This window comes from Vanellus vanellus (assembly GCF_965231255.1).
Source record: "Vanellus vanellus genome assembly, chromosome: 6".
Lineage (NCBI taxonomy): Eukaryota > Metazoa > Chordata > Aves > Charadriiformes > Charadriidae > Vanellus > Vanellus vanellus.
Window position 1 is genome coordinate 17,864,291 of NC_138911.1, and position 23,197 is coordinate 17,887,487.

The following is a 23,197-nucleotide window of genomic DNA, read 5'->3' on the forward strand; positions in this document are numbered from 1 at the left end:
GCAGACTTGGCAGGCAGGTCTTTGGGAGAAGGCGAGTTTTGCTTAATGCAGCACAACGCGACTGCCGTGCAGCACCGGCGCAGCAGCGGGAGCGCGTTCAGCCCGTGCGCTGCCGTACCCGTACGGCGAAGCCTGGGAAAAGTCCCTTTAGCTTAACGGCAACCCTGCTCGCTTGCAGAAGCCCGCGGGAAGCAGAGGCGATCTGGTGAGCGGGAACCGCTCCGGGAAGGTGCTCTGCAGGGTGCAAAATCCGAGTGACGCTGCCCTGCAGAGGGGGAGCGTCCATGTTGTCCACACGGACGTGCACGGGTGGACGCGGGGGCTCACTTCTGCTTAGGCAGGGGGTTGCCTGCCCGCACTGGGACGCGTAACACGGGGCAGGGCTCCGCGGCAGGCGTACGAGCCCAGGGGGGCCGTGCGACCGGCACCCCTGAATGCCCGTGCCTTCGCCGGGGAGCCCTTCGGAGCAGTTTGGGGGCCGGCGCGGGGCACGGCGAGCAGTGCGGACACCTGTGCCCTGTGCGTACCTAGAGAGAGCCCCACAAGCGGAGCAGGCGAGGCAATCTCCCGCTGCCCCCTCTCGCCCCCCAGGGCCGGGGGCTCGCCATCCGGCAGCGAGAGAAGCTCAGGGGGTGCCCCCCAGCATTTTGGGCAGGGGCTCGGGGCGCGGACCCCCACCTCCTCCCCTCATCTGCGGGGGCGGCGGGGGATGCGCGCAGCATACCCCCCCTCCCTTACCCTCCCCCCCCCGGGGCCGGCCGGAGTGGGTCAAAGCCCCCACCCGGGAGCAGCCCGCGAAGAAACCTTGCGGCAGAAACTTTCTGTCCCCTCTTCCCTCCCCGAGCTGGACTCCGGAGGGTTACGAGGGAGAAGGAGGGAAGAAAGGAAGGGAGGGAGGGAAGAGAGGGGGTTAGACCGCTCTGCAACATTATTGGCTGCGTGGCCGGGCTGGTGCTCGCTGGGGTAGTCAGAGCATGCCCATTGGGGGGGTATAAAAGGGGGGCAGCCGGAGCGCCCTGCCTGTCTCCTCGCTCGTGGGGCAGCCAGCCGGGAGCAGCGGGCAGTCAGGCAGCCGGCCCCTCCGCCCCGGCCAGGGGGACGCAGTCAGTAAACACAAAAGTGAGAGCCACCCAAGGGGCAGCCAAAGCAGCAGGAGGAGAGAAAGAGGAAGGGGGAAAAGAGAGAAAAAAAAAAAAAAAAGAAAAAAGAGAAAAAGAAAAAAAAAAAAAAAAAAGAGGGGGGAAGAAAACCTGAGAAAAAAAGGAGGAAAAAAAAAAAGGAAAAAAAAAAAAGAAAGAAAGAAAAGGAAAGCGCTCGCTCGCTCTCTAGAATAACAAAATACCTGATCGTAACAAAATAACATCCTTCAGACAAAATCAAGCAGGGACTTGACATTCCAAAAAGGCAAGGCGAGGAGAGCGAGCCAGGGCGCGGGGAAGGCGAGCCAAAGCCGCGATCGCTGCCAGGGCAGGAGAGCAGCATGTCAAGCGCCGGGGCACACACGGATGAGCGCTGCCGGCAGCCTGCCTTCCTCCCCGGCCCGCCGCCGCCGCTGCCGCCGCCGCCGTCGCCGCCGCCGCAAGAAGTTGAGAGCAGCAGCGGCAGCGCCAAGGTAAGCGCCGCTCCGCGCCCCTCCGCGCCGCCCCTCCGCGGGCAGAGGCAGGCGGGCTCCCCCCGTGTCCTGCCGTGGGGTGCCGTGCCACGCCGGGCAGAGCCGTGCCATGCCGCGCTGTGCCATGCCGAGCCGCGCCGGCCCCGCTGCCCGCCCGTCCCCACGCGTGTCACTAGAGGGACCCCGAGAGCCGGCCCGGCCGCCGGCTGGCGGGGCGGCCCGCTGCGGTGGGGTGCGCGGGGTATCCCCGTGGGGGTGGTGGTGGTGGTGTCACCCCCCCACGTCCCGCCGCCTGCGGGGTGTGTGTGTGGGGGGGGGCGGTGTGTGTGTGTCCCGCCTTGTTGCGGGGGGGGGGGCGGGGGGGATGCTGGCAGCGGGACCGCCTGCGCGCCCGAGCGGCGGCGCGGGGCTGTCCCGCGTGGGGAGCGGCGGATGATGATGATGATGATGATGATGATGGGGTGGGGGGTCGCGCGGGGCCGGCTGGCGGGAACGCGCGTGTGCGGGGGCCGGGCTGGCGGCGGCGGGGCCGGGGCTATGCGAGGTCAGGCGGGGCTGCGCGGCCGCTGGCTGCCCGCGGCGCTGCCGCCGCTGGCGGGGTCGTTTGGGGAGCGGGGAGGCGGCTCGGCTCCTCTCCGCTCGGCTCGGCTCGGCTCGGCTCGGCGCGGGGGAAAAGGGAAGATTGGGGGGGAGGAGGGGCGGGGGGGGAAGGAAAAAAAAAAAAAAAAAAAGAAAAAGAAAAAAAAAGGAAAGGAAAGGGACAGGCAGTTCTGCGGCTTCGCAGAGAGCGGGGAGATTATTAAACTCTCTCTTCTGCAAAACACTGCGGCGTGTTGGGTCTCGGAGGGATAAAAATACGGAGAGGAAAAACAAGAAAGCGCAGCCAAAATGGAGTGAGAGTTAACGGTTGGCATGCAGCCGTCGACTTTGTGTGATTTTTTTTTTTTTATATATATATATATATATTTTATTTTTTTTCCCCTTCTTCTTCCTTCCCAATTGCTTTTCCCTACAGTAATTGTTTTAAGAGCGCAACTTGGAAAGGTTTTAGCACTCTGTTGAGCAGTAGGGAATTGGGGCACATGAGGAAACTCGGATTTAGCGTAACTGTACCAGCAGATGTGGCTGCCTCGCCTGGAGCCAGCGGTGCTTTAGCCGGGTTTCTGATACGCCAGGTCTCGCTGAGGCGGCGTGGAGCAATCAAGTGTAAAAACAAGGTTTGCGTGGGTGGTTTTAAATAGACACCTCGGGAGAAACACTGCTTTCAAGCCTCGAGTCGAGGCTTCCCATGCAAAGTCTGTAGTTTTCTTCCAAATGCCGGGATGTGCTTGGGAGGCCAAGGGCCTGGTTTTCTTTAGGTTTATTTGTCGTCAGGTTGCGCGCGCGTGTGTTTTTTCTCTTACTTTGAGAGTGCAGCGTGTTGGGCTTTTTATTCCTCCTCTTGCCTTGATTTACAGTGGAGTTGAGGAGCCCGGGTCGTGGGGTTTTGTGAGGGTGACTTTGTGCTAAGGACATCTGGAGGAATAAAACTGACTGACACTTCTGATTTGAGCTTCACTGAGCTGTTTTGGACCCGACTTGACGATTTCGGTGGGGGTGAATGGGTCAGAGCTGTAAATCTTTGCTCCACGTTGTCGACACCCACACAAGTTCACTCAGCCTTTCAAAGGGGCTATCCCGGCTCCTGTGAAAATTCATTAAGGGATAAAAGATTTGACACCGCGGGTCCCCTCCCACCGCCACATGAAATTTGAGAGCCAAAATGTGTCTGCGTGTGTGTCCCAGTGCTTTTTCTGACAGGTGATCCTTTTTGCAGCCCGGCTGGAGGGCTGCTGCTTTGACCGGCCAACCCAGAGGTGTCAGTGCATGTCTTCTTCCCATTGATTCCTATGGGCTTCAGAGCGAGCCCGGCTTGCCTGGTGGAGCACCAGAGAAAAGCATTTCTGTACTTTTCTTTTTTTAAATAAAGCAAACACAGCAGGTGAGGTCTTATTTTTAGAGGGACCGAGGAGTTGGTGTGTTTCCAGCAGTGCATACGAGCACTGTTAAGTGGCCCACCCTCTCCCCGCTCGTGTCCTGGGACTGACCTCTCCGATCCTTCTTTGGGTTGTCTTTGCTTTTAAAGGCTGCTGTGTGACTTTACGGGGCGAAAAGGTACTGGCCTCCCTCCTCATGTTCGCGGGAGAGGTCGGGAGAGGTGGGGGGCACCAGGGGAAGAAATCCACCTTGGCGTCGCAGCCCGGCTCTGGAAGGGTTAAAGCTGCTCTGCCAAGACATAAAGCAAGTTCAACGTGTTGTGGGAATATCACTTGCCAGTAGACTCCAGTCACCACAATTTCTGATTTAACAGCTTAACTTGCTGTTAACTTTCCCTGATATACTCCAGGTTTTGGACGGGAATGCAGAAAGGAGAGAGGAACAATAAAGAAAGGAGTTAAGTGAGGCTACTAAAATGGACTTAAATCCCTTCCCTGGGTCCTGCCAGCTGTCTTTAGAAGAGTTAAGCAAGATTGCATTTCCTTTTTTTTGTGCAATAAATCAAATGTTTCTGGGCTGCATCCCAAAATTTGTGCAATACGTTCTTACTCCCCAGCGGGGTGAGTAAATGGTACTGAATACCCCATTCACCTTTTTCAGCTTGATTTTTCCACAGCTACGGTAGTCCTTGCTGCAGCGCCGATCGCCGCGGGGCGCAGGCAGCGCTCCCCTGCCTGCCCCGGCCCCTGTCCCGCAGGCAGAGGCGACGGCCGTCTCTCCCCGCTCGCAGGACGGGAGGCGGAAAGGTGACCCCCAGCGCGGGGCGGAGTGGGCTGCTGATGGGGACGAGCAGCGAAGACAAAAAAGCGAGGGCTAAAAATAGCAGCAGCATTGCCAACCTCAGCCATATAAATGTCATGCGAGCCAGGTGCCAGGAATCAGGAGGGTTTTTTTTTTTTTTATTTTTTTTCAAGCCCGAGCTAAACAGCAAAACCCCCGGTCCTGGGTCGTTTTCGTTCGCCTGACAGCTCGCCGGTCCAAAGTTTTGTGTTGTGAAGCTTGCTCCTTCCAAGCTGTGGATTGGGAATCCCATCCTTTCTCTTTTAGATGAAAAGGGAGACTCTTCTGCAGCACGGCACGCGGCGGCTCCTCTCCCTTCGGGTACCGCCGGGCGCCTCATCCCGGTGCCTCTGCCCAAGATGCAGCCCCAGGCTGGATTTTGGCTGCCAAGGCACCTGCCTCTCCCCGCCGGCCTCCACTAGCCCTCTGCCGCTTGGCACCTCGGGGCATGGTGGCCCGGCTCCCTGCGCGAGGTTGCCCGTGGGCAGAGGCGGCGCTTGCCTGGCACGTGCGGGGTTGGCGCGCGCGCCTGCGTCCTGCCCCTGCGGGAGAGCCGCGCTCCAAACCGGGTCAGCTCCCCGGTCTCCGAGGGCTGCCCTCCAAGAGGAGCAGCGCAGAGAGACGCTCGGCATCTCTCGGCAGGCAAATCGTCGGAGCAGCGAAACATCAGTCTGCCCGCTTTTTTTTTTTTTTTTTTTTTTGGAGGGGTGGAGGGTGGTGAAGGATGCACAAACTGGGGTTTTCTCCTCCTGCACACGCCGCTGGGTTTGGGCCGATGACTTTTTTTCGCCATGCTCCCTTTTAAATGCTGCGCTGCTCCACAAAGAAGTGAGATTTTTTTTTTTTTTTTTTTTTTTTTTTTTTTCTTTTTGCCGTCCAAATCCAAATTTTGCAGACTGGGCCATCTGTCAATTCCCTCCTACGTTGTTCTGTTCATATTAAATTGTAATGAAGGCCAGACTGAAGAAGGAATTAGGTCAGACAGGAGGAGTAGTCTCCGTTTTTGGGGAGATGTTTGTTGCCCAAGAGAGGTACCGTGGTTTGGTTGGCTCAGCGCAAGCCTGGATGCAAGGGATGCCTGAGCTGTCCTCCGAGATTTGGCAACAGGGCCGTGTAGCACATTGTGGCCTCTTGGCCCCTGACTCCCCAGCAGCTGGACAGAAATCGTCGATCCAACTGATTCTGCAGCAAATCCTGAAAAAGCCTTTAACGGCCTCAGGCGGGAGGGTGGCTCCGCTGCAGACTTGCCCTCGGGGCTCGCTCCCGGCACACCGCAGCAGCTCCGAGAAGACCTTCTCTGTTGGCGCATCCCCACTGGTTGGGGGCTGCCGAGAGGTTTTTTTGGGGGTTCCCGGCCATGGGTGCAGCAGCCTGTGCTGCAAGGGGGGAATACGCGGGAGTCCCAAACCAGCCGGGAGCATCCCATGCGCAGCAGCTTGCGGCCGAGCTGGCTCCCGCGGCAGCCCGGCTTCGCACGGGGACCTGGGGATGCGGGGGAAGGCAGGAGAGGGACGGGAAGGATGGAGAGCAAAGCAGGCCCTCTCCAGGTGAGGAGGGGGGCCGGCAATGGGCTGCCACGGCTTGTCTGAGCCCCTGCCGTGCCGAGAAGGCTGCTGCCGGGTGCGATTCCCCGGGATGGTACGGGGCACCTGGGCAGCCAAGAAATTCCTCTCGCATTACCCTCTTGCACGCCGCGTGGGGTCCGCGCCCTCGTTAGGAGGAATTCGGCGCTCGGGTTATTGGGCACCCGGCCTGTCTCGTGCCGCCCGTTCGCGCCGCCCCTGGTTTTAAAGCCGCATCTTGAAGCACTTGAGCTCTCTGCAGGCACGTGAAGGGGAACAGCAGCCGGCACGGCCGATCGACCCCCCCTTTGGCAGGAATGAACCCTTGTTGGGTGTAGCCTCTCTCCCAGTGGACACAGGACCTTGTCCTATAGGAAAGCGCCCCGCTTACTTCTCACCGCCTTATTCCTGATACCTCTCGCGTGAGAGACGCTTTCTAATAAAAACTGAAGGGTTTTCCAGCCGTCGGGCTGAATTTACGCCTGTCCCACAGCTGAGGGTTCTGTGCCTGTCCTAACGCCTGGAAGAGCATGCCGTCCCACGTTTCCAGTGGAAAATGAAGGCTCGGAGGGGTTCGCTCATGATGCTGAGCAAGATTAGGCCATGACAACTGAAGCTGCGTGCCACCTGGGCAGCCGGCGTGGTGCTTGCACCGGGGTGGTGGGCTGCGGGTACCCGGCGATGCTGTGCCGCCCCGTTTCGGGGAGCAGCGCCCGTTCTGGCAGGCGCAGGAGGGCGGGTGTGAGCTCTCCTGCCTGGATGCTGCTCATCCCTGCTAAGGAGGAGCGGGAGGAGGGAAGGATCGATTGAAAGGTCATCGGGATGCGCTGAGCCGGTGGCAGCACCCCGGGAACCTGCCTAGCCTTTGGGTGAAGCCTGGTGGCTTTTCCTTGGCATGGTCAGTAGGGCCAAAGCGAGAGGGAAGGGCTTATGGGGTTGGATTGGGTTGCGGCTCCATCAAACTGGAGAGAAACTGCAGCACCGGGTAGTAAATAAAGATGCTTTTTGCTTTGCTGCCCGGTTTCTCATTACACGGCTGCTGGAGGAAGCGGGGAGAAGCCAAGGTGACAGCGGTGGGAAGGGCTGGTGGTTGATGCGTGAGCAAAGGGAGGACTTCATCGCATCGCAAACCTCCGTGTTTAGCCCAGGATGACAGCGTTCGGACCGTCCCTATCCTCGTGGCTTCAGGGGGGCTTCCTGGCTGGAGTTACGGGGTGCGTGGGTACCCTACAAGAGCTGGCAGTGGAGGCGGGAGGGCTGCCAGGGGCCACCTTGCTCTCGCAGTGTGGGTTGCGCAGGAGCGGGTATTTTCCAAGGATCGCAAGTTTTTTTCCACGGAAGGTATCGGCTCTCCCCAGCATCAGATATCGCCCTGCCGACAAAACCTCCCTCTCCCCTTGCTTCAGAGCATCTCAACCCTTTCTTTAGACTGGATGTGGAGGAAACACTGCGTTTGTCACTGCTGCCACTGAGGAAGCTCCTTCTGGGGGACCGGGTCTAGCTTGGGGGAGGCCAGCGCGCAGCCGGCTCATTAGCCGCAGCGCTCGCAGCCAGCGCGAGCCTAATTGGGGACGGGGGATTATTTGGGTGTCCTCAAGTCCCACGTCAGCAGCTTCGGCGGCGGCATTGGCTGGCGCGCATCTGCCGCCCTGGCAATGAGCTGCCGGCACTACCTGTGCCCCGGGGACACCAGCAATCGGGAGCTGAACATAAAAATAAATAGGGAAAAAAAAAAAGAAAAAAAAAAAAGAAGGAGCATGATCGTTGCTGTCTTGTCAGGTGGAGATCCAGCTGCTGATGCTGCAGCACAGGGCCATGACTCAAGCAGCGCAGCTGATGCTGCGGTCATGCTGGGGAGGCCCAGTAAACACCCGTCGGCCACTTGATAAGAAAATCAAGGTGAAAAGCTGTTGGTGACAAAACGCCGCAGCTTGGCAGTGTGGTGCAATCACAGCCCGGTGCCATCCCTCTGCTCCTAGGGTAGTATAGACCAAAGCCCCCAAAGCGGGATGAAAGGACTGGTGTTGCTGTAAAAGCTGATCCCGCTCCCATCACTTGCTGGTTTGAGCCCAGTTTGTTCCCAGTGCTGCTGCCTCTCTTTTCCAGAGCCCTGGAGGCGTTTTGCCAGCACAGGGCATTGAAGCTCGTGCTGGGGGGGGGGGGGGGGGGGATGCCCCCCTCAGCCCACCCAGACCTTGAAGCCTCCGTTTTGGCTTTCCTTGCTGCCGATCCCTGTCCTCGTGCCACTCGGAAGAGCTTGTGACTCGTAAGCACGGGGTGTTTCTAGCAGCGACGATTTGAGCTACGTGCTAGTAAAAAATTGGTAGTAAGGGTGGCTTTATTGCTGGCAGGACCGTAGCGGGGCCCCGGGGGAGCTGGGCTAATTTCCTGGCTGTGCTGCAGACTTCCCCCGTGACCTTGGGCAAGTCATTTAATCTATCCTGGGCTTCGGCTCCATCTCTGAGCATCCCGGGGGGGTGAGGTAATATTCATTAACTGATATGATTCTTGAGTTGCTCAGATGCTATGGTGATGAAGGCTGGATGTGAAACCCAGCATCTTGGCGGAGCCTTAGCAGGGAGAGGGGATGCTCCGCTCGAAATTTAGCATTGCCCCATGCCGGCTACTATTTTGCTGATCTCTCTGGACACCATCGTTATTTGGCTGTATATATACAGTGATGACAATCACCGAGGGACTCACAGTGCCTCAAACCACCCATGGGTCTTGCTTCACCCAGTGAGGCAATAGCACCCTGGCTTTACACCTGCAGAAGCTGACACGGAGGTAATGCTGTTTGCTGGAGCCGAGTCAGAGGAAATCTTTCGGTTAGTTAGCAAATATCCAGGGAGTTTCTTTTTTAGTCCTCTGTGCCGACTGATACCCCCTTGGCCCTTCTTGGTGATGCCTCAGGTGCATTTCCCGTGGGACAGCTCTGCTCCTGGGGGATGTCTTCTCGGTCCCGGCTCTCGTCAGCAAACACGGCTTGTGCAATCAGCCCCTCGATTGCCCGAGTCTCGGCCGCGCGGGTCTCTCGCACGCCCCGGGGCGAAGGCCACCGCTCCCTGGCAAAACCCAGCTTTCCTCAAAAGCAGCTCTAGGACAGGTTGACGCTTCATTTGTTTCTGCTTTGGGGAAACGTGTTGAGGTAGGGCATGAAAACCTGTCATCAGAACTGAAAAAAGAAAAAAACCAAACCTCCTGATGATCATTTGAATGATTTCCCATGTAAAAAGGGGGGAAAAACAAAAAAATCACGCCGTTGAAAGGGCGGGGGGAATAAAAGCCTTTCAGAGTTAGGCTCAAGTGGGATTTTCCGAAGGAAAAAACTGCTTCAATGCAAACCTTGTCTGGCCGGAGCGGCTGAGCGGCGAGGCGAGCGCGGGGAGCCAGCCTTGCACCGGCGGCCGGCTCAGCACTGCCGGTCCTTCCCTGCAGCATCCCCGGGGACATGTCCGGGCATCCCACCCCCAGGCGTGCTGCGGGGGGCATTGCCCGGGGGAGGTGGCAGAGAGGGGTCTCTCGCTCCGTGTTAACCCTGTGCCTCTGTCCCCAGGTGCAGAGGATGTGTGCGGCGAGGCGGATGCTGCTGCTGCTGCTGGCTTTCCTGGCCTACGCGTTGGATTCGGCTGCGGCGTACGGCACGGCGGAGACCCTCTGCGGCGGGGAGCTGGTGGACACGCTGCAGTTCGTCTGCGGGGACAGGGGCTTCTACTTCAGTAAGTGCCAACCGGCCCGACGGCGGCGGGCAGGATGCCGCCCCAAACCCATGTCTTGCTTCGGTGGAGCCGGGCTGGGAGGGAAAGGAGGGGTTTCCCAGCCTGGTGCTTTTTGTGATTGCCTTCTACGTGGCGGTGGGCCAGGAGAGGAGCAAGAAAAAGCAACATGCTCAAGGGTGACACGCACCCACCTCGTGCCGGGTTCGGGGACTGTCTAATCCCGCGGGGGAAACTGGGTCCTGCACTTGATGCTCGGGAACGTCGAGTATGGCTGGGGAGCCACGGGCGGTTGGCTCACCAGCGATGTGGGCAAGTCGTTAAACTAACGAGGATGCCTGCAGCCAGTTCTCTGCTGAGCTTGAGCCCTGGCTTATTTTTAAACTTTGCTGCCGGAGTGCTGCGTCCCGAGAGCAGGCGGGGAGCTGAGCTCCCCCTTTCTGGTCAGGCTTTGCTTGGGCATAGTAAGCAGCTTCTAGGCTGCTCCCAAAATACGCCTAGTGTCCTCCTGGCTACCTACTGGTGAATCTTATCACTGAAGAGCGATGTCTTACCCTTTTGCAGTGCAGTTAGTGCAAGAAAAAAGAAAAAAAAGCGTAGCGTTGCTGTTGTCCGTGGAATGCAGGTGGCCTCAGGACAGTTGGCTGGAGGGGCCTTTCCACCAGGATGCTTTGGGGTTTCGGACTGTTGGCATTGGCAGTGCAAGAGCTTAGCTGGTAAACAGGGAGAAGGAGGAGTAAACCAGTAGTGACGGATGCTCGATAATCTATGGGCGAAGGTGCCTCGAGTGTGACGCCTCGTTCTGGTGTTTTGGTGCCCTTCTGTGCTTGGGAGAGGGAAGACCCTGTGTCTTGCTGCCCACTGAGGACTGAACCGCAGAGCGACCGCCTACGGGAAAGATGCAAAGCCAAGCAGGGGGGAAGAGGATGGAGATGAGATACCAGCTGCACGTGGTGCCGTGCATTCGGCAGTCTTGCCTCTGCCTTGGGAAAAGGAATTTAAAAGTCCCTTTCAAGTAACAGGGTGGGTTTTTTGGAGTAGCAGAGTCGAGAGCCAGCCTCCCAGCCTGCCTGTGCAGTGAACGGGGTGCTGCAAAGTTAGGAGGTGACCCTGGACGTCCCTTCCCAACCTGGATGTCCCTTCCCAGCCTGGATGCTCAGCCAGACTTGTCCGATGCCGCCTGCTGAGGTTGGGCAGGGAGAGGCGCAGGGATCCCACATCCAGCAGCAGCCAGCGGTCGGGCTGTGTAATTTTGGGGCAGGCGGTTGGGCTGCAGGTGGCTTTGCAGCTACCTGGGGGCGATCGCCCTTCCCCATCCCAGCTGAGCAGCGGGATGTTTTCACAGCCCCCTCCCGAGGTGTTGCGGGCGGGCAGCGCTTTTGGGGACGCCCTGAGTGCTCTTCCTTCCTCTCTCCGAGCCCTTCCTCTTCTCATCTCCCCTTCCACCTTTCCCCGGCCAACGAGCCCTGCGCCGGAGCTTGGCCGAGGCGGCGGGTCCGGGGCTGGCCTTACTGGTGCGGTGAAGAGGCGAGCTCCTCTCACGCTCTCACACCTCTTCCTCTCCCTCTATATATAGAGGAGCATCCGTCTCCCTCCCATGGTTTCTTTTCCCTCCTCCCCCTCTCTGGGGATGAAAGGGAACGGGGCTTTTGTTTTACGGATGAACTGACCTCCTTTCACCTCAAATAACCCAGCCGCCCAGGCCAAAATAAAAACACTTTTGAAGGCAGACAAATAGTGTGGTGCCAAGTGGCCAGCCTGATGCTTGCAAGGGGATTCTTGCTTTTTCTTTTTTTTCTTTTTTTTTTTTTTTGGTCCTTTCCTATTCCCCCTTGTTCTTTTTGAATATTTCTGGAGCACCCAGGTGCTGGGGGTGAAGCAAAGTCCCCCCAGTCCCATATTTTAACCCCTCCGGCATCTGGCCAGCGTGTGCCATGCAGGGATGAAGACATTTGAGTGATGGCTCTACTTGATGAAGGCTTTGGGCATCCCCAGCTCACCTCCTTTTTTTCCCTCTGCCTCCATCAGTTGGCTTCATCTTCACCCCTAAACCCTCATGGAGCCACTACTGTCCGCTAGGGCACGGTTATGTTGCATGATCGCGGGTTTACATCTTAAAACCGGGCCTGCGTTTGTCATGAGCACTTCTCAGCATGGGACGTGCGACCACTCGAGCAGCCTGCGCTAACGCAGTCGTTCATACGGGAGGTAAATGACTGGGGCAGCCTTGTCCCGCAGGTACAGGTGGGCCCCGCTTGCTGAACGGGGCTTGTTGCAGGCACCCAACTGGTAATCTAGGGAAAAAAAAAAAAAAACAACCAAAACCAGTATGAAAATCCATTATTGGTTTTCTGCTTCAGCGGTGATTTAAGTATTTAAACAATGCTTTGCATTCTTACAAGGGAGCACTTAGCTAGCCTAGCTAGCTCTGAAATACAGCGCTGTTTGCATCCATGCAAGCAGATGCGGTGTGCCGATGGCGCTTCATCCCCCCAGCATCTGGCGACTGGGAAATATGCAACCTAGACTGGGAAAAGTGCACCCTCTGATAACTGGTATGGTGAGCGAGACATAGAATCATAGAATTGTCTAGGTTGGAAGAGACCCTTGGGATCATCGAGTCCAACCATCTACCCTACTCTACAAAGTTCTCCCCTACACCATATCCCCCAACACCACATCTAAACATCTCTTAAACGCATCCAGGGATGGTGACTCAACCACCTCCCTGGGAGTCTATTCCAATGCCCGACCACTCTTTCTGTGAAAAATTCTTTCCTAATGTTCAGTCTAAACCTACCCTGCTGGAGCTTGAAGCCATTCCCTCTTGTTCTGTCATTAATTACCTGTGAGAAGAGACCAGCACCAACCTCTCTACAGCGTCCTTTCAAATAGTTGTAGAGAGTGATGAGGTCTCCTCTCAGCCTCCTCCTCCTCAAACTAAACAGTCCCAGCTCCTTCAACCGCTCTTCATATGATTTGTTTGCTAGGCCCTTCACCAGTTTCGTTGCCCTCCACTGCACTCGCTCCAGCACCTCGATATCTCTCTTGTATTGAGGTGCCCAAAACTGGACATAATACTCAAGGTGTGGCCTCACCAGTGCTGAATACAGGGGTACAATCACCTCTCTACTTCTGCTGGCCACGCTATTTCTAATACAAGCCGGGATGCCGTTGGCTTTCTTGGCCACCTGGGCACACTGCCGGCTCATATTCAGCCGCTTGTCAATTAGAGTCCCAGCCCCCAGGTACTCTCGGAGGCATCGCGGCCGGCAGGTGCTTGGGGCTGAGGATGTTGAAGCTGCCTCCAAGAGCTGGGGCCGCAAAAGAGCTGCACCACGAGTGGCAGGAGGCGGCAGCACCGGGGATTACCCGGCCACGGGATGCAGCCAGCCCCGCGCCGCATCCCGGGGATGCTTGGGCGAGCTGCAGCTGCGGCCACGCACGCTTCGCTCTCCGCCCTCTGCCGTGATTTTTCCCCTCTGTGACTTTTAAGGCTTTTGGGGCCGGCTCGCAGGTGCCCACAAGGTGACGGACATCCAACTCTGGCTCTGCCGCAGGATTGAGACCCCCTCTCCCCGCTCCCCGGCACCCACCCCGGGGACGGTGGAAGGATGCTGAGCGCAGCCCTGTGCTGGGGCAGGTCGAGAGGAAGCCGCAGCCGCGCGGTTGCTGCCGTGCCATGCGGGCAGGGAGGGCAGAAGGGGCTGCAGGGGGAGAGGCGTCCGACTTCTCTGTAAACAACAGCTCCTGTTTCCTCCTTTCCAACAGCTGATAAGAATTTAGCTCTTTGCAGCCGCTTGTGCTGACGGGGCACATTCTTGCGCGCCCGCCGCTCCTCCGAATAATACTAGGAAAAAGCAGGGGGGAAAGCGCGGTGCCGGGGTGGGGGAGGGCCAGGCCGGGGGCACTGGGACGGGGCCCGGCGCCGCACAAAGGCCCCCTTGTTGCTCCCGACATTCCTGCGACAGGGGCGCAGGGACTGTTTACACCCAAAGTCCCCTTCCACTCGGCTTGCTGCCTGATTGACCGGAGGAGAGGAGAGGGGACCCGGCCAGGGTGGCACCGGCACCGCGCACCCCTCCTCGCGGCATCCCTCCGGCCCCGGTGAGGATGTGGAGCCCGGAGGACCGGGTGGCGATGCCGGGCAAGGGACTGTCCTGTCCCCTCGCGCCCACGGCGGTGGCAGAGCTGAGCTGCAGGTATGCGGCCCCCGGGTTCTCCTGGGAGCGGGTTTGACCTTGCACCGCTGCCGGCATCCCCAGCTCTCCCGCTGCCGGATGGGAATACCCCTGGGCGGCCGGAGGGCTTTGCATCACCGGCTTCTCATCACCGGTCTTTGCGTCACCAGTCTTTGCATCGCCGGGCTCCGCGTCGCCGGGCTTTGCACCGCGGGGCTTGGCCTCTCTGCAGAGCTGTGGGAGGTTTTGGTGGAGCGCAGTTTTGGGGGAAAAAGAGAGCATAGCCGTTCACCGAAGGCCAAGAGGAAGCGCGTTTCCCAGGGAGGAGGAGGAGGAGGTCATCGCTGCGGTGGGAAGTGGCTCACGCGCCCCGGCAGTGCCGCAGCCCGCACAGCTCTCCCCTGCGGGCGAGGGACGGAGCGGCAAAACCTCCCCTGGGTTTGGCAGATGCCAGCCATGGGCAAAAGCCAGGAAATTCAACCTTTAGTCCGTGCGTAAATTGTGTTATGGAACAAACGCTTTTCCCAATCCAGGTCAGCAGCGATATTGCTGCTGTTAACCAGAAACGTCCCGGCGCCTCTTCCCTGGGCCGTTGTCTCCAGGTACTTTCTGGGAATAAACCTCTGTTTGTTATGTTTGCCTGTTTTTTTTCTTTTGATTTGTTTTCCTTTTTTTTTTTTTTTTTTTTTTTTTTCTTTTCCCCTAAAGTAACTCTCCCACGGAGGATTGTATTGGCATTTGGCGAGATCCGTACGGACAATTATGTAATGGCCCTATCGGACCGTCGCGGCGAAGCTGGCAGCGGCGCCGGCAAGGGCAAGAGCACGCAGCGGCTTTATGCAAGAGAGAAGGGGCGGCGCGCTGGGGCCGGGGGGCTGCGCGTGTGCCCGCCGGCTGGGGGAGCGGGGCAGCGAGCCGGGGCCGAAGGAGCCGTGCTCGCCGCGGTGGTCCCATCCGGGACCGGGGCTCTTCGCAGCGTGCGCTGCTGTGATCTTACGGCGCGCCCCCGTGCCAGAAGGTGCCCTTGATGGCGAGGCGGTGAAAATGGTCCCGCTTTGCTTGTTGTTTTTCACCCACCCCCCTCCTCTTCTTTCCAAACAAACACTTAGCTGCAGGCGGGCGACTTCTGTTTTCAAGAGGAGACGTGTAACCTCTCAAAACCTCAACTTCTCCCCGAACCGTGCGTGTCGTCACTTGTGCAACCTTCTGTTCAGCGGGAGTGTGAATGCAGCCCTCTGGGGACGTGCTAGCGAGAGGGGGTGACTTGAATTTTTTCTTTTTGCCTTCCCAACTCTCCTTCTGCCCATGCTCAGGGTGACTTTCCGGAGCAGCCTAACGCCTCAGCACCCTGCCCGCACGTGCAGGTTTGGGTGCTGGGGTCCATGCGTTCTGGGCAGGTGCGGGATGTCGGTGGCAGCGCAGGTGTCCCATGGACCTCGCCGGGCATCGCCTGCCTACAGAAGTCTATATACGCACTTTTTCCCAGGCTGGCTCCTCTCCCCCGTCTCCCTCAGGCATCGCCTGCGCCGGCATCGCTCCTACGGCTGCAGGCACCCGACACACCTGCCCTGCTTTTAACGGGAGGGCCCAACCCAGCGTGTTCGTTGGCCACAAGCGCTTATAGGGAGAAAACAAAACTCCCAACAGCGCTCCTTTTGCTGAGCCTTTACCAAGAGGGAATCGTCCTTCTCGCCTTCCTGCGGGGCTGGCTAAAGGTGGCTCCTGAAATTTCAGCGGAGGAAAAGAGAAAGGAAGGTGGTGGCAGCGCAGGGAGGGGACGGAAAGTGGCAAATAGACTCCCGAAAAATGTGAATGTGCCGAACGACGCCCGAAGGCGAGCCGCGTGGTGTGAGTCAGCTGCCCCATGGCCCTGCGCCCCGACGCCGCGCTTGCTCTCCCGACCTCCGAGTGCGACGGCGATGCACCGGCGTGGAGCAGAGGGCTCCGCTGCAACGGGGGCAGAGCCGATTTTAACAGGGAGCGGGTGCCGTGCACCCGAGGGGGGTTTCGCTATTGCAGAGCCCGTGGCGAGGTACAGTCATCGGGTTTTGCGTGCCCGCATTGCACACGCGGGGCTGCGTCGGGCATGCAGGGCTGCGTCGGGCATGCGGGGCTGCGTCGCATAACGCAGGGCTGCGTCGCACGCGTGGGGCTGCATTCACACGCGGGGCTCTTTGTGGATGGGGAACCCAGGTGGGATAACCACCTCAGGAAATTGGTCAGCATCTTGCAAGCCCTTAAATCTTAACCGAGGCCGAATACCTGAGAGCCCACTTCATCTGCCGCCTGTGGGGGGATCGCAGGTCGTGCATGGGGCCAGCACGGACCGTTTTGGTGGCTGGGAGCGTGGCACGGTGAACAGCGTTAGGTATCCTCCTCTCCATTTTTCCCATCCTCAAATTCTCCTGGCCGGGACATGACATCCTTTTATTTTGGGGCGGTTTATGTTTTGGAAGTTGCATTTCCCAAGCAAATGTGGGTTTTTTTGGTTTTTTGTTTTTTTTTTTTCATCAGAAATTCAATTTTGCCCATGTCTTTTATTACAAGAAAGGGAGGAAAACCAGTAACACTCATGTAAGCTTTTCCTCTGGACCGCTTTGGCAGTCATTAAGCGGTGACATGAAACGCACTCGGTTGTTGCTGCACCGGACACGGGCTTTCGCATCCTTCTGCAGGCAGAAACGGGAGAGGAATCCTTATTAAAAGATTAAGTTTAATAGCTATTCTTGGCGGGTGCAGGAGCCTTGTATTCTTTCTGCAGCTGTCTCAGAGCTGTCCCATCTGGTAAAATTTAACCGCCTTGGTTCGCTTCACCTGCCCGAATGTCGACCCGACGGAGGGAGGTTGGCAGCCGCAACACCGTGCTGCTTCTTTCTAATAAAACCCGCTTGCCAGGATCAACATCGGGAGATGGTCGCAGTAATCGGCGCAGCACTGGCGGCCGGGCTGGGCTCGAGCTTCCTTGCTTTAGCGGCGCCCAAAAAGGCTGCCCGCGCCGGAGATGTAGGAGGAGAATAAATCACTGCCGTATAAAGCGCCTTTAATTAGCGCCCCGCGCGTGCACAGGGGGAGCCCTGTCGGCATCAACGGCGTTCGTCTGGGAAAGCCTTAATGTGAAACTCGGCTGGTTTGGGAGAAGCACTGCTATTTTGGGAATGTGCGGGACCCACCGGTCTCCGGTGGCTGGTGGAGGGGATGGGTGCCGTGGAGCGGGGTAGAGGGTCCGGTCCACCATTGGTGGCTAACGCCAGGGTCTCTGCCCTTGCAGGTAGACCTGTGGGACGAAATAACCGGCGGATCAACCGGGGGATCGTGGAGGAGTGCTGCTTTCGGAGCTGCGACCTGGCTCTGCTGGAAACCTACTGCGCCAAGTCTGTCAAGTCCGAGCGCGACCTCTCTGCCACCTCCCTGGCGGGCCTACCAGCGCTCAGCAAGGTAGGGGGGCTGCGCCGGGATGGCGGCTCTCCTCTGAAATAAAAAGCGAGGGAAAAGATGGGAAGGCCACGGGTGGGGGAGGACAAACCCCAGCTGCGAGGTCTGCTGCTTCTGCAGAGGCTTCGAGAGATGGCCACCGTTGGCGACTCATGCCCAACGCCCTGCAGAAAGTCGGCTTTTAATAAGGTGGGGGGGATCGGAGGTGGGCTGGATCGCAGAATCATAGAAGGGTTTGGGTTGGAAGGCACCTTTAAAGGTCATCTAGTCCAACCCCCTACAACAAGCAGGGACATCTTCAACTAGATCAGGTCGCTCGGAGCCCCCGTCCAACCTCACCCTGACCCTTTCCGAGGATGGGGCAGTGTTTCCATGGGATGGATGGAGCTCAAAGAGGGGAACCCCGGAGCGGAGGGCGGGCAGGCTTGCGGCGAGGCTGATGTTGTTATCCCGTCCCCTTGCAGGAGAGCTTCCAGAAGCCCTCGCACGCCAAGTACTCCAAGTATGACGTGTGGCAGAAGAAGAGCTCCCAGCGGCTGCAGCGGGAGGTGCCCGGCATCCTGCGGGCTCGCCGGTACCGGTGGCAGGCGGAGGGGCTGCAAGCGGCCGAGGAAGCCAAGGCGCTGCACCGTCCCCTCATCTCCCTGCCCAGCCAGAGGCCCCCGGCGGCGCGAGCCTCCCCCGAAACGGCCGGCCCCCAGAAATGAACCCTGACCGGCCGTCTCGATTTTTGATCTCCCGGGGGAGGGCGGGAGGACTGGCGAGACCCGGCCCCCGAGCCCCTCCGTCCCCGGGGCTGCCCAGCCGAGGAGCGGGGCGGCGGGGCACCCTCACGCCGCTCCGGCCCCAACCAAACAACTGACACAGCAAGGAGGGGATGGCGGCGGCGGCGAGCAGCGCCGCTCCTGCGGCATCGTCCTTTCGGGGTGGGGGGGGAGGGTTGTTTCGTTTCCCAGGCCTGTTTCGTTCCCCCCGCGCCCCCCAGTTTTTCCAAGCCTGTACTTGCAAAGGGACAGTTTGGCACTTGAACTTTTTGCTGCCGGGCGCTGCGTGACATCCCCGGTGCCAACGCCAGAAGACAAAAGAAAGAGCAAGAGGGAAAAAGGATATGAAGTTAAAATTTTTTTTTAATCTTTTTTTTTTTTTTTTTTTCTCGAGAAGAAGAGTCCATTCCGTGTCTATCTTGACAATAAAGTGAAAAAGAAATAAAATGGGGAGAAGTATTGAGGGATATAACTTTTTTGCCTCATTCCCGCCCCACTTTTTTCTTCTTCTGTTGTTTTTTTTTTTTTTTTTTGTTGTTGTTGGTTTTCTTATTTTTATAACTTTCTTTTGCACCTTTAAAAGAAAAACGTACCTGAGAAGAAGTTCCGAGGAGCCCCCATCTGCATTTTTGTGTGTGTGCTTCATTACAAGATTCCAAATCGACTTGCACCTTTTTGAAATCATCGATGACATGAGAAAGAGAGGAAGAGGAGAGAGAAAGCGAGAAAGAGAGAAGAAAAAGGAAAGGGGAAAGAAGAAAAAAAAAAGAAAAAAGTGAGCTGATGCTCACTTTAAATGGAGGAGGCGTCTGCATTGCACATTTGCCACGGATTTAGTTGATTTATATATATAATATATTATATAACTTTTTTGGCAAAAAAAGCACTATTTTTATGGGACATTTTGTGTAGTATCTGAAGAGGGATTGTAATGTTTAAAATGTGTTATGGTGCTAAAGTAAGTTGGAAGGGAAAAAACCCAGAAATAGCAAGGGAGGGTGGGGAGGGAAGGACAAGATAGCGAATACTGAACTTGAAATTTTAGCTTTTCGTTTTAGGAAAAGTGTGATAAATGTGTTTCTTTTCTCTTCTGAAATATAGCTTGGTCATGACCATATGAGCTAGTTGGCTGTTACTCATGTACACAGATGCACGCACACACAGAAATACATCGACACGCATCCTTTTTTTTTTTTTTAAAAAAAAAAAAAAACCAAAAAAAAAAACCACCACCACAATTTAGACTAAAAGGGAACTGTTCTAGAGACAAACTATTTTGAATGGTGAAGGTGTTGCCAGTTACAACTTGAGGCCCTGCTTCTGCATGGACCCCCGGCGGAGCTCGGCTTCCCGAGCTGCGGGGGACCTACCGCTTCCTCCCCACCCTGACGCCTTGCTCGCGCGCCGATGCTCCGGCCAGCGGGCCAGCGGGCGGCCCTCGCCGCCGAAGCCCCTGCAGAAGCGCCAGCTCCGTGCCCCACCATCTCCTTTTCCTTCTCTTGCCCTTTGCATCCTTCTCGCCGGACGCCCCCTGATCCCTGCCCCACGCCCCCTGCCCTCCTGCCCTCGCCCCCCGCCGGGGCTGCGGAGGAGGAGGAGGAGGAGGAGGGCTGCACCCGGGCGGCTGAAGGGCTAGGACCGCTGTCACGGGATGGAGGGGGGGGGGGGGGGGGGGCGGAAAAAGGCAAGTCTCTGGCTTGAGGCTCGGGACTCGGTGAGCGGATGGGTTTGAGAGGTGGGCAGAGGGCTGTAAAATAGGTTGGTTTTAAAATAATATATATTATCTGTCTAGGAACCGTAAAAAGGGGGGAATCAATTACATCTCCCTATGATATACTCTCACTTGCTAATAAAATGGGGACACTCTGTTAACCAGTTCTGTACTTGCTTTGTCTTATATATCCATACATTTAAAACATAAAAAAAAAAGACTACTTGAATTGTATTCTATTTCGTGGTTTGGAGGGGAGGGCTAGGGGGAGTCTTGAGAGGGGGAGGATTTTAATGTATAATCCTTTTGTTTGTTATTACCTTGCAATGTTGAGCCATGAAGCCTTTGTTTAAAAAAAAAAAAATGGCACTGCAATACACGACAAAGAAAATCCTTTATTTATTTTATTAAATATATATGGAAAAGAATGAAAATCGGTCCAAATTAAAAGGGGGGGGGGGGGAAGGGAAGTGGGTGGGGTGGGGAAGGCAGAATAAAAACAGAGCAATTGCAAATAATTGACTTTTTTTTTTTCCTTTTCATGTGTCTTTTTTAAAAAGAAACCTAGTTTTTATTTTTTAAAAAGAGAAGTAAAAGCTTTCCTGGATGCTTTGTACCAAAAAAGAAAAAAAGAAAAAAAAAAAAAGAAAAAAAAAAAGAAAATCTGTTAAGAAAATAAATATCCATCCAGAATATGAAGCCTGACTTTTCTTTTACTTTTCGTTTATTTTTGCTGCTGGGGTGAGAGTTGGGTGGGGAGAGGGCCATGCCAAGCACCACTCTTTGTGGAGGAAGCCTGAGTGTGTTGCAGGCTCCCGTTTTTGGGGCTCAAATCTGCAAGAGAGGGTGAGGCACTGCGATGCCCTTAGGCACATCTCTGAAACCTCAATCCCATGGCGGATGCCCCCCGAACCCGCTGAGATAAATATGTGCCCAGCAATTCTAGGTGAGATCTGGGGACGTTTCCCAGCGGCCGTCGGGATTTGCTTAGCTTCAGCATTTTACCAGTTTGGGCTGTTGCTGGGGACCTGAAAGCTGAACGGGAGCTGAAGATGCACCAAAGGCAAAAAGGAGGAAAACAAATGTTTTATCTAGATTAGATTTCCTGGTAGACAGTGCTTCTCTGGTTTCTTGGGGTCGATAACTTTTTAGGGATCCCGATGAGCTGCTTTTCATCACATATAACCATTGCGCACCAGTGCAAATGGGAAGTAAAATACTGCACTTCCAATTTGCAACTGGAATAAAAAAGCAACCGCTGGACAAAACAGAGCCCAAGAGTCCCTAATTCCCCAAACTAGCCAGACACGGCCACATCTGCGCAGTCCCACTGGCATGGCCAAGACCTCTGTACCGCTGTGGGGTAAGGGACTCAAGTAAGGACCTCGCCGAGTCCAACCTCTTGTCCCAGCTGACTTGGGCTGGAAAAGATTTTCCACCTTGAAAGCGGAGTTGCTGATTTAGGCACTTAAAAATACTCATTTTAAACCAGTTTCTTTTTATATTTTGCCGTAAGAAAAAAAAAAATATATATATATATATATTTTTTTTTTTCTCAGAGGTTTTTCTCTTGGGATTTTTGGTGTTGGTCAAGAGGGATTTTGTACAGAGGCAGGGCTGGCTGCTTTCTTTGGACATGTAGTTTATTGCAGGTGGAGAAAGGATGTGTCTGCCTTCCTGTCACTGTCCCACCACCTGCCGCAGCCCTTTGATTTTCCTTGCTTCAAAAGGTGTCCTTATGAAGGGCTGAGGACTGACTTTGTCGCGGCTTCTGGTGGCCACCGCTGGAAATTTTGCCTTTGGGATATTTGGTCCCTTTCTGCTCTTTGCTGTCTAAGCCCCTATCATAGGGGACTTTAAAGATAATTAAAATCCAAGCAAAACTTCTGCGAAGTCTCTTGCCTGCCTCTGCCACGGAGAAAAGCACTGGTGCTGGAAGCGCCGTAGGGTCATGATGCTATTCTCAAGCACAGCTCATCTTTAACCCTTTTTTCTGCCTTATTCTGTCCCAGCTCACCACGTGGCCAGACCAGAGCAGCTCATTTTTTTGGATACTAGGAGACTGTTCAAAATGTGCCATCTTGCCTTTTGGCTTGGTAAGGACTGTGTTCGCTGGCGAGAACTGTGTTCGCTTGCAAGGAGAGACCCAAACAGCCACCGGGATGTCTAAGTCTGGTCCTGGACAGTGAATGGGAGACTGGGTGAAACTGGACCTTTGGTTTGGCTCAAGTTTCTTCTGTTGCCTGCAGGTTGGCAGATAAATCGTGGGCTTAGCTTGGAAATCCCAGACCGTAGGCTTGAGAACAAACCCAAGACGCCGTGTTTGCTCAGACGGGTGGGCAGAATTGACTCTGATTTTTGTTATGATGCCTTTACACACAGACGCAGCTCCCAGGGCTTAGCTGCTGGATTGCAGAAGCGTGGCAGGCTGCAGCAGCGACCACCGGTGCTCCCTGGGGAGGCACAACTGGCAGGTCGGGGCACCAAATCACCTCCTCATCCAGCCCCGCTGGTCCAGGGACCTCCATCCACTGCTCTGTTGACATGCAAGAGGGTGGGGAGGCAAAGGATAATTTTGGCGGAGGAGTCCTAAATGCTGCCTAGAGCCCCAGAAAGAACTGGGAAAGTCAGCCCCTCATCCTCGCCCAGCCTCAGCTCCGGCCCTCGAGTCTCGGTGTTATCATGTAGCTCTGCAAGAAGCAAAGGGCAAATGGTTTTTGCTTAAAGCATCTCTTCAGAGGGCATTTTCCCAGTGTGACGCACACAGGGCTACTGGGAAGGAGGGAGATTGCAACTTGCTATATGGAAGCGGGCACAGTCTTTGCAAGGTGTGTAAATCAGTGTCTCTGGCTTTCTCTGGATACGAGAAGATAACAGGGCAAAAAAAAACCCCACCAACCGACACATACTTTTCCCTTTTTTTCCTTTCCTTCTACAATATTTCTTAGCTTTGTTTTATCTAGAAAGCAGCTGAGCTGTTTTCTAGCTTTCAGTGAGCCGTACTAGTGCCATCGGGATGGACTGAGCCTCCAAACTGGTTCCTCTACCTCTGTATCTTGTAGCAGCTTCATCCCTTTCGTTCTGCCGCTCTCAAAAACTCGGTCTTCCGGTGATGTACTTAGCTGCACTAATTGAGGAGAAGAGCTGTGTTTGTTGGTTTTTTGTTGTTTTGTTGTTGGGTTTGTTGTTGTTTTTTTTTTTTTTTTTTAATATACCTGATCCTTGTTGCATGTATTATTGTCCACCGAGGTTTTACGTGGCTGTGGGGAGCTGGTGTATCGTGGACGATCTCGCTTGCGTGCACTCAGCGGTAGGCAAGACTCAGACGCTTTCTGCACCTATTGCACTTCTCATTTGTAATGCGATATCAATAAAGCAAAGCAGTGATAACAACCTTCTGGC

At 55.9% G+C, this 23,197-nt stretch overlaps 1 protein-coding gene across 1 annotated transcript; it reads left to right on the forward strand.

The window, feature by feature from the left end:
* Window positions 1-891: 891 nt before the first annotated feature.
* On the forward strand, window positions 892-19,072 carry IGF2 (insulin like growth factor 2). Its single transcript, XM_082485552.1, has 4 exons — window positions 892-1,612; window positions 9,548-9,710; window positions 17,157-17,323; window positions 17,785-19,072. The coding sequence occupies exons 1-4, from the start codon at window positions 1,481-1,483 to the stop codon at window positions 18,025-18,027; spliced, it is 705 nt and encodes a 234-aa protein (XP_082341678.1). The 5' UTR covers window positions 892-1,480; the 3' UTR covers window positions 18,028-19,072.
* The last annotated feature ends 4,125 nt before the right edge of the window (window positions 19,073-23,197 follow it).